This window comes from Leptopilina heterotoma, unplaced genomic scaffold, assembly GCF_015476425.1.
Source record: "Leptopilina heterotoma isolate Lh14 unplaced genomic scaffold, ASM1547642v1 Lhet_83, whole genome shotgun sequence".
NCBI classification, from domain to species: Eukaryota; Metazoa; Arthropoda; class Insecta; order Hymenoptera; family Figitidae; genus Leptopilina; species Leptopilina heterotoma.
Window position 1 is genome coordinate 344595 of NW_025111188.1, and position 10341 is coordinate 354935.

Consider the following 10341-nt stretch of genomic DNA (forward strand, 5'->3'; position numbering starts at 1 on the left):
CCATCAGTTTTTATTTCCACCGCATCTCGAGAAATTATTTCAACATAATAATTCATATTAAAAATCATATATTTTTGTCTATAAAACTAAAAATTAAATTTAAAAAATAAATTTAAAAAAATGAAATTAAAAAAAAGGAAATAGAAGAGTTATTAAATTTAATTTTCGAAAAAATATTTTTTCTCGTAACCCGGAAGGACAGTTGTGAGTGTATTGGTTGTGAGGGGTCCGAACCAACACACCCAAGGCAAATAAAAGAGAGGCCAGTCGCAATGTATTCTTTGTCATAGAATTGGCCCCATATGGCCCCCACATGTGGGCTTCGGAGTCTGACAATATTCTTGTAGAGGGGGCGTCTCTACCCCAGCTGATACTAAGCGTCATTTCGTTTTTCTTTCAGTCATCATTCAGTCACATTCAGTTAAACTAATGCAAAAGAAAAATCTTTCAATTTTTCTCTAAAAAAAAAAGGAATTTATAATAAAAAAAAAATTGTTAATAAAAATTTAGTACCAAATAGTGAATAATTTGGTCATTATCGATTTTAAATTTCGATAAGTTATTCCAAAAAGTGAGGAGACGAAAGAATTCTAATTTCAAAACATCGAGTTTAAATAAAAAACAAAAGAATAAAAACGTAAGTAGAAATATTTTTTCCTTTGCAATAATTTAATATTGACAATAATTATATTTGTACTGATATTTTTTGTATTAGTTTATATTGGGTCCTTTTTTTCGTAGGAAATTAAATTGAAAATAAAATTCCTGGTTATTTCCGTCGAAAAGAAGTTATAAAAAATGGTAGAAAAGTGCTAAAATTAAATAATTTTAATATGTTTGTTTTCGTTTCGAATTGATTACTTTCTTTCAGAATTAAAAAAAAATATTTTTTTATTATTAATTGTTACCTATATTGGCCTTTAAATCATGTTTTTAAATTATTTTTTAATAAATTTGAATTTTATTTTTTAATTAGTTTTCAATTCTGCGATAATAAATCTGCTGAATATCGGAGAATCCTTAGCAATATTGTATAACACTCTTCGTGTATTGATTTCAGGGGGTTCAGACTGAGAGTTACATGAATTGTACTACACCCTTTGAAAACATTGTTTTAATCAATTTAAAGTGCATTACTTCCTACATATTAAATATATTGATAACAAAAAAAGAAAAGAAAAAAAATCAGTAAACGAAAAATTATTTTTACATTTCTGTCGCAAATAATTTTTTTTACCCAGAAAAATGCAATTTTTACTTTATTTTTTCAGTAAAATCTAAATATTTCTGAATTACTGCAATTTTTACTATTAAAAGTAAATAGTAAATTTTACTGTTTTTGAATAGTAAATTTTTTTCCAAAATTAAATTTTTAGTAAAGGGGGATAATAAATAAAATAAATGAAAAGCAAAATAAAAGAAGGAGAAAAAAACTGAAATTGAAAAATAAATAAAATAGATTTTGACTACAACTGCAATTTTTACTATTATTAGAGTAAATTTTACTGCTTTCGAATAGTAAGTGTTTTTTAAAAAAAGTAATGTTTTAATAAAAAGAAATAAAAATGAAGTAAACGAATAGCAAAATAAAAAAAAATAAAAAAATCTGAAACTAAAAGTAATTAAAATAAATTTTGACTACGACTGCAAATTTTACTATTATTAGAGTAAATTTTACTGCTTTCGAATAGTAGGGTAGAGTGGGGTAAAAAAGCCATGGTGTAAAAAAGCCATTTGAGTTTTATTTAAAAACTATTAAGCCGATTTATCAGCTGTTTAGAATATAAATACTATTAGGTAATACGCAACTTTTGAATCTAATTTGAATGTTGTACCTAGATTAATATTGTTTTTATTGTAATTTTAATTTTTTGTTGCTTTTTTGAAAACATTTTGGTGAACTTTTCAAACATATTACAACCTGATTAAGTGAACGAATAATAAAAGTAAATGTTTGTACACAAGGAGAAAAGTATACTGAAAACGTATACAATGTTAATTTTTGGAAATTGAACTGAATTAACAATTTATTTTTGCTTTTTTTAATAACTGGTCTTGGGTGTAAAAAAGCCAGGGCAAAAAATCCATTGAATATTTTGTGAAATTCACTTGTTTTCTATTTAAACTAACCTTCTTATTTTACAAAATTTCTCGTGTTTATTTAATAAAATAAATTAAACACGACGAAAAAGTAGTTCAAAGTGCATTTAAAAAATAAACAATGAATAAACGGTTGCAACGAAATATGTTATCTGTGGTGAAACTTAAAGAGAACTTCTAAAAAAGGTACGAAAAATTGGCAGTGCAAATCGAAAACAGGTAAACTTAATATAATTTTCAATTTTGCTTGCTAAAAACTTTTTCATAATTATTAAAATATTTTTCAAATAAGACTATTTGTCATATAAATAAAGGAAAACTATAAAAATACCTAAATTGATAACATGTTTTGCTAAAATCGTAGGGTGGCTTTTTCACCCCACCAGGTGGTGCAAAAAAGCCACTTGCAGTGCTTTCGTAAAACTCTTATAACTTAGTCCTTTCATGAGATAAAAATTATTTTCGTCAAGAATTTTCAAGCTTAATAACTAAACTTTCAATAACAATTGGAAATTTGAGAAAAAAATTTTAAATACAGATTTTACAGCATCAAAATAAAAATGTGGCTTTTTTACCCCACTCTACCCTAAGTGTTTTTTAAAAAAAGTAATGTTTTAATAAAAAGAAATAAAAAATGAAGTAAACGAATAGCTAAATAAAAAAAAATAAAAAAATCTGAAACTAAAAGAAATTAAAATAAATTTTGACTACGACTGCAAATTTTACTATTACCATAGTAAATTTTACTATTTCCAAATCAGGAAATTTTTAGTAATTGAAAAAATAAGAAATTGAATAAATTACACGGTAAAATAAAAAAAATGAGAAAGACACAAAATATATAATAAGTATAATAAATTTTGACTATCACTGTAATTTTTACTATGACGAGACAAAATTTTACTGTTCCAAATAGTAAATTTTTTTCGAATTAGTAAATTTTTAGTAAAAAAAAAATAATAAATAATATAAGTAAAGAGGAAAATAAAAAAAAGTGAAAAAAATTAAGAAATATAAAATGAATTAAATTCGGTTGTACTATAACTGTAATTTTTACTATTAGCGAATAAGTACATTTTTAGTAAAAAATAGTAAAAAATAGTAAAAAATATAGTAAAAACATAGTAAAAATATAGTAAAAATATAGTAAAACCATAGTAAAAATATAGTGAAAATATAGTGAAATTATAGTAAAAGTGTAGTAAAAAATAAAAATATAGTTAAAATATAGTAAAAACAGTAAAATTATATAATAAAAATATAGCAATAGAAAAAATATAGTAAAAATGTAGTAAAAACATACTAAAAATATAGTAAAAATATTGTAAAACCATAGTAAAAATATAGTGAAATTATAGTAAGAGTATAGTAAAAAATAGAAAAAGAGTAAAAATATAGGGAAACATAGTATAGGTCGGCCACCTTTTTGACTTTTGTTTATAACTTTTTTTTAAAAATGAATTTGGACAATTGAAGTATATGGTTGGAAAGTCCTGTTTAATAGGAACATTTTTTCTGTACAAAGTAAATTGACAGGTTTAAAAATGAAAAAGTTATAAAGATTTAAAAAAAAAAAAATTTGTAGTCCAGGTTGGCCATTACAGTCAAGGTCGGCCATGTTTAAAATTCAAAGGGCATTAATCGTTAAAAAATAAAATGACATGTTTAGAGTTACGGAAAATTGATTCTTTATTGTTTACAGTTTGTAACTTAATGAAATAACAAAATAATAACAATAAACAATATAAAAAAATAAATATAAATAAAAAAAATTTTTGCACTAAAATATTAATAAAATTAAATAAAAATATTAATAAGATGATCAATTATATTATGAGTTATACAGAATTGCAGTTTTTGCAAATGAAGTAGCTCGTCCTCAACTTTGCGCATTTTAAACACATAGTGGCCGACCTTGACAGTAAGTAACATTACCGAATTGTTGTAACCATAAAGAAATACGTTTCGGGATTCGATTTTTTACTTTGTTTTCCTTTCAACCATGAGTCCCACAAATTTTCTGCATACTTGCCTTGACGATTCAATTTGTTTTTTATCTTTTATTAATGGTTTTTCACATTATGCACAAAACTTTTTTTGAGCTTTTTTTGTACCGACGTCACAGAAAACACAATTTTCGATTTTCCGAAAATGTAATTGAACAAAAAGTTAGGTTTCACTAAGACAAGCTTCGACAAAAATGCGCGTAGGTGGCGCTAGTGAACTTGACAAAAAAACGCGAGTGGCCTACCTAGACAGTAGGCCAACCTTGACTACATTCCCCTAGTAAAAATGTAATAAAAACATACTAAAAATATAGTAAAAATATTGTAAAACCATAGTAAAAATATAGTGAAATTATAGTAAGAGTATAGTAAAAAATAGAAAAAGAGTAAAAATATAGTAAAAAATAGTAAAAATGTAGTAAAAACTAGTAAAAAAAAATAAAAATTGAAGAAAAAAAATACAAAATTTGACATAAATAAAATAAATTAAAAACATTTTAATAAATAAACAAAAAAATTAGTAAGTAAAATTGTTCTCAATTTAAATAAACTTATTTCATAATAAAAAAATTACAGATGATTCCGGATACAGAGAGTGCTTGTCAAACACCGGCAATGACGTATCAATGTCCGGAAGTGTACGATAAGTTCAAGAGTGAAAGCAGTGGACCGGAAAATGAGGCAGCCTCAGTTACCGCCTGGAAAAGATATCAACACTTCCTTGCTATTATGAACCAAAGAGGTGAAAAGTTCAACCGGAAGTCACTGATCGAATCAATGTTTCGAGGCGGTGATCTTGTTTATTTAAACCAATGATATTCCCTCATATAATATACACTACAATAAGACATTAAATTTTTTTTTCTTTTTTTTAACAAGAAAATTATTAAAAAAAAAAAAATATTGATTCTAACTATAAATGTATAGAAAATAATGTATTTTTTTAAAAGTAGATTTTTAAAAAGAAAATACTCAATTAGAAAAAATTTAATGTATAGGAAATTAATTTTTAAATTTTAATTCTAGTAATTTTAATTTTACTAAAAGTTGTATTATTAATTTTTAAAAGAAATGTCGAAAAAATAATGCCAAACAATTTTTAAAGGCTAGTCAGTACGTATACAGTAATAATTTTCATAATTTTAAAAATTGATTTTATAATCACAATGCCGAAGAATCTTCGATTAATTACTTTTCATATCGAAAGGAATAAAAATTGAATAATAGTTTCTAAAGTGCCATTGAAAATATATTTTGCTCAACTCTAATTTTTCTTTCATTGTAATAAAGAGGAGAAGAATGAACAATTAAATAAATTGAGGGCTATGAAATTTTCTGCACAACTCTTCTGCGCAGCGTCGTTTATACTTCCCAATGCCCTTAATTAATTCATCTTTATTTTTAATTATTTTTTTATCGTCCTTTTCAATTTTAATAAATGAAAAAAAATTTCCACTCGTCCGGAGGAAAAAATGTTGATGTAAGTTATTTTTTTTTTTTTAGTTCTAAGGTTCAATTGGATCAATTATTTCAATTTTATTGTGCCAGTAAAATACTCAATATAGCGTAGAATCGTATTTGACGCAGCGACGGATAAATTATAATGTAACGCAAAAGAATAGAAAATTTAATTGTTGTACGTGTTATATAGATTGTATTCTTAATAGCAAACATGGAGTTAAATTTTTTTTTTTTATTCATAATAAAATCTCTTCTATAACGTGCAATGAATGGAACTATACTAAATAGGAAAAAAATGCAATTTTTTGAGCCCGTCGTATCGTCGAAGAATATTCTAGTCTACGTGTAAGTCTATATTATATTATAATTTTAAAATAATTTCTTTTATGCATAGCAATCACACTGTCAATAAATAATCAACCAAAGATTTCAATATAACATTAAATTTTTGATTTTTATTTCATAAAATTTTACCTAACCTTTAATTATTTATGTAGTAGTTTAATTCATTATAATTATATTATAATTAAATTTAAACAATCCAAAAAACATTTACATCTATTATAATATTTATTATTATTAGGTACTCTTATTATTTTAAAAAATTCAACTTCAATAAAATTCTTCAAAACAATTCAATTTTATTTGAAAAAAATTTAATAAAATTCTTCGCTTGAGATTAAATTAATTTCAATAAAATTTTAATTAAATACATGGAAAAAATTTGCAAGAATTCAATTATTTTCAATATAATTTTAATATATAATTTCTCGAAAAAATTCAATTATTTTAATAAATTTAAATAATATTCTATATTAGAATTGAATTTTTTTTTTTGACGAAATGAAATGCAATTTCAACAATTTTTAATACAATTTTAATTGAATTTGTCAAAAAAATTGACAAGAATTCAATTATTTGCATACATTATAATAAAATTCTTCGCAAGGAATTCAATTATTTTTAATAAAATTTCTCAAAAGAATTCAATTATTTTGATAAAAAATTAAAATTCTATATAAGAATTGAAATATTTTCAATTCAATTTCAGAATTTTAATAAAATTTGTGGAAAGAATTAAATTCTTTTTGACAAATTTAAATAAAATTCCATATAAGAATTGAATTATTTTCAATTTAATTTTAATATTTTAATAAAATTTCTGGAAAGAATTAAATTATTTTTAACAAATGTAAATAAAATTCTATATAAGAATTGAATTATTTCCAATACAATTTTAATTGAAATCGTCAAAAAATTGACAAGAATTCAATTATTTTCATACATATAATAAAAATCTTTGCCAGAATTAAAAAATTTTCAATATAATTTTAATAAAATTTCTCAAAAGAATTCAATTATTTTTAATAAATTTAAATAAAATTCTACGTAAGAATTGAATTACTTTCAATAAAATTTTAATTGAAAAAACTCATTAAAAAATATTGACAAGAATTCAATTATTTTCACACTTATAATAAAATTCTTCGCAAGGAATTCAATTATTTTTAATAAAATTTTAATAAAATTTCTCGAAAGAATTCAATTATTTTCAAAAAAAATTGAAATTCTATATATAAGAATTAAAATATTTTTAATTCAATTTTAAAATTTTAATAAAACTTCTACGAATGAATTCAATTATTTTTAACTTTAAATAAAATTCTATATAAGAATTGAATTATTTTCAATACAATTTTAATTGAAAAAATTCATCAAAAAAATTGACAAGAATTCAATTATTTTCATATATATAATAAAAATCTTTGCCAGAATTAAATAATTTTCAATATAATTTTAATAAAATTTCTCAGAAGAATTCAATTATTTTTAATAAATTTAAATAAATTTCTATGTCAGAATTGAATTATTTTCTATTCAATTTTAAAGTGTTAATAAAATTTCTCAAAAGAATTCAATTATTTTCAATACAATTTTAATTGAAAAAATTCATTAAAAACATTGAAATTCTATATAAGAATTGAAATATTTTTAATTTAATTTTAAAATTTTAATAAAATTTCTTGAAAGAATTCAATTATTTTTAATAAATTTAAATAAAATTCTTTATAAGAATTGTATTATTTTCAATACAATTTTAATTAAATACGTCGAAAATATTTGCAAAAATTCAATTATTTCGATACATAAAATATAATACTTCGCTGGAATTCAATTATTTGTAACAAATTTAAATAAAAATTTAATTATTTTCAAAACAATTTTAATTGAATTCCTCAAAAGAATTTAATTATTTTAAAAATATTTTAGAACGTTAAATTAATATTACTAATACAAATATTGTATTTCAAAAATAAGTTTCAAATTGAAATTTTAGAAAAGTTGAATTTTTAAAAATTTTAATGAAAAATTCTGAATAAGTTAATTTTTTAAAACATTTTCATTCTGATTTTTTTTAAATTAGTTTTATTTTTGAATATTACGTATAATTGAAAAAATTTTCAATTTATTGAATTTTCGAAAAATGTCAAAAAAGTAAATTTCAGAAATATTTTAAGTGAACTTTTTTTAATTCTTTTAATAAATAATTGAATTTTGAAAGAACTTTTTAAAAAATTATTAAAAATAATTTAATTAGTGAAGAATTTTAGTTGAAAATTGTAGAAAATAATTGAATTGAAATCTTGAAGATAATTTTAGATAAATTATCGTAGAAATTCTAAGAAATTACTGATTTTCAAAGGGATTTAAAATTTGAAATTTTTCAAAAATCTTAATTCCTATGAAAAAATAATAACAATGATTAAATATTTAATTAAAAAATAAAACTGTCGATGTTACGAATCAAAGATTAATTAAAGATTAATTAAATTTAAGATATTTAAAAATAAATGTCTGAAAAAAAAATTCTGTCTGAAAATCAGGAAAAAGTGAGAGAAAAATAAAATAAAATTTTTTGTGGTAAACCTGAATTAAAAAATAATGCAATAAATGAAAAACTAATAAAAAAAATAATATTATGTATCAAAATATAATATATTTGAGGAATAATAAAAACAAAAATGGGAATTTGAGAATGTAAAAAATACAAAAAATTAAGAGTTGCGTTTACAAACATATTTTATTTCATAATCGCTACTCCTTTCAATTCAATATAATAATTATTTTTTATGTCTGATATAATTATAATATTATAATAGTGCTTGACGCTATACAGCGTGTCTGTAAGTACACATTAAATTTATATTCCTTGTACAATAAATTTGTCTAATTTTTCTTTCTTTCTTTTTTCCATTAATTTCTTCTTCACGTGTGATTGAGCGTCAAGCTTTTTATTTATAGCAAATTGTAAAAGTTTGCCGACGTTTTTTCATTTACATAAAGTATACTATTTCGTAACATACATATGTCGCTAATAATGTTTTCTAAATGTTTTCTTTATTTTCTATACAATAATATATGTTCTCTTTTATCCGTCACAAAGCGGATTTGAGAAATAATACATTTTCTTTTGATATTATATTTCTTTTTTTTTTCCTTAAAATTCAATCCAGAGAGTTTTCTCTGATTTTAAATTAACGTCTGTTAATGTCTGATTTAATGTAAATGATTGATATTTATATTTATTTAATTGTTCTATAATTGTACATATTTATTTATTGTATAATATAATATATTATATGCACGTTTATTTATTTATATAAATATTCAGACCCTCAAACAGTTAAGATAATTTTCAGAAAATTTTCTCTCATAATTACTCTCGAATTTTTTTTTCTAATTAAAAAATTATAATCCCACGCATACACTCGTTCTAAAACGATTTTTTTGTTTCTTTGGAAAAAAAATATTTTATCGGAAAATTTAAAAATCAATTTCAAGTTTACCGATGAGTAATTTTATTCGTTAGCTACATAAATATTGCTAATAAAATTATTTAAAATTGATTAAAAAAAACTTATATTTCCATATCTTGAAAATAAACTTCTGTTTCAATGATTGAAATTAGATATTTCAATTTTTGGCTTCAAGCACACATTTCATTTTGGTTGTTAAAATAATTTCTAATTAAGCTCCAATATATATACGCATTAGTCTTTAAAAAAAAAATTCTCCGCTAGATTAAAATTAAGTCAATAATTATAATCACTTTTTTTTTAAGAATATAAGTACTGTACATAGAATTTTCAAGGACTGTATGAAAAAAATCATAACTATCACAAAATCTTTAAGTTGACGTATACGTTAAGGAAAAATCGTATAGAAAGTCGAATTTTTGGTTAAAAGATATTTTTAAATAGTAGAAAAAGAACTAAAAACACTTTTGATAGTAAAATTTTGAATATTTAAAAAATTTTGACTTTGAAAGTTGATTAAAAATCAAAATGTATCAAATTTATATTAAAAAAAGCCAATTGATAACAAAAGTATTAAATTAATGCAAAAATTTGGATTTGGTACCAATTGGAACAAAAAAATACCGAATTCATAACAAAAGTATTAAATTAATACAAAAATTTGGATTTGGTACCAATTGGAACAAAAAATACCAAACTGATAACAAAAGTATTAAATTATTGAGAAAAATTGAATTTGGTACCAATTGGATCAAAAAATACCAAATTGATAACAAAATTATTAAATTAATACAAAAATTTGGATTTGGTACCAATTGAAACAAAAAATACCAAACTGATAACAAAAGTATTAAATTATTGAGAAAAATTGAATTTGGTACCAATTGGATCAAAAAATACCAAATTGATAACAAAATTATTAAATTTATGCAAAAATTTGGATTTGGTACCAATTG

At 21.5% G+C, this 10341-nt stretch overlaps 1 protein-coding gene across 1 annotated transcript; it reads left to right on the top strand.

The window, feature by feature from the left end:
* The first annotated feature begins 381 nt into the window (after positions 1-381).
* Positions 382-4964, top strand: LOC122511462. The gene is made up of 2 exons (XM_043626687.1): positions 382-637; positions 4683-4964. Exon 2 carries the CDS (start codon positions 4683-4685, stop codon positions 4920-4922), a length of 240 nt encoding a protein of 79 aa, XP_043482622.1. The 5' UTR covers positions 382-637; the 3' UTR covers positions 4923-4964.
* Positions 4965-10341: the final 5377 nt, after the last annotated feature.

Excerpts from the sequence above, each read along its gene's own strand:
- LOC122511462 (XM_043626687.1), top strand. The coding sequence starts at position 4,683 with ATGATTCCGGATACAGAGAGTGCTTGTCAAACACCGGCAATGACGTAT.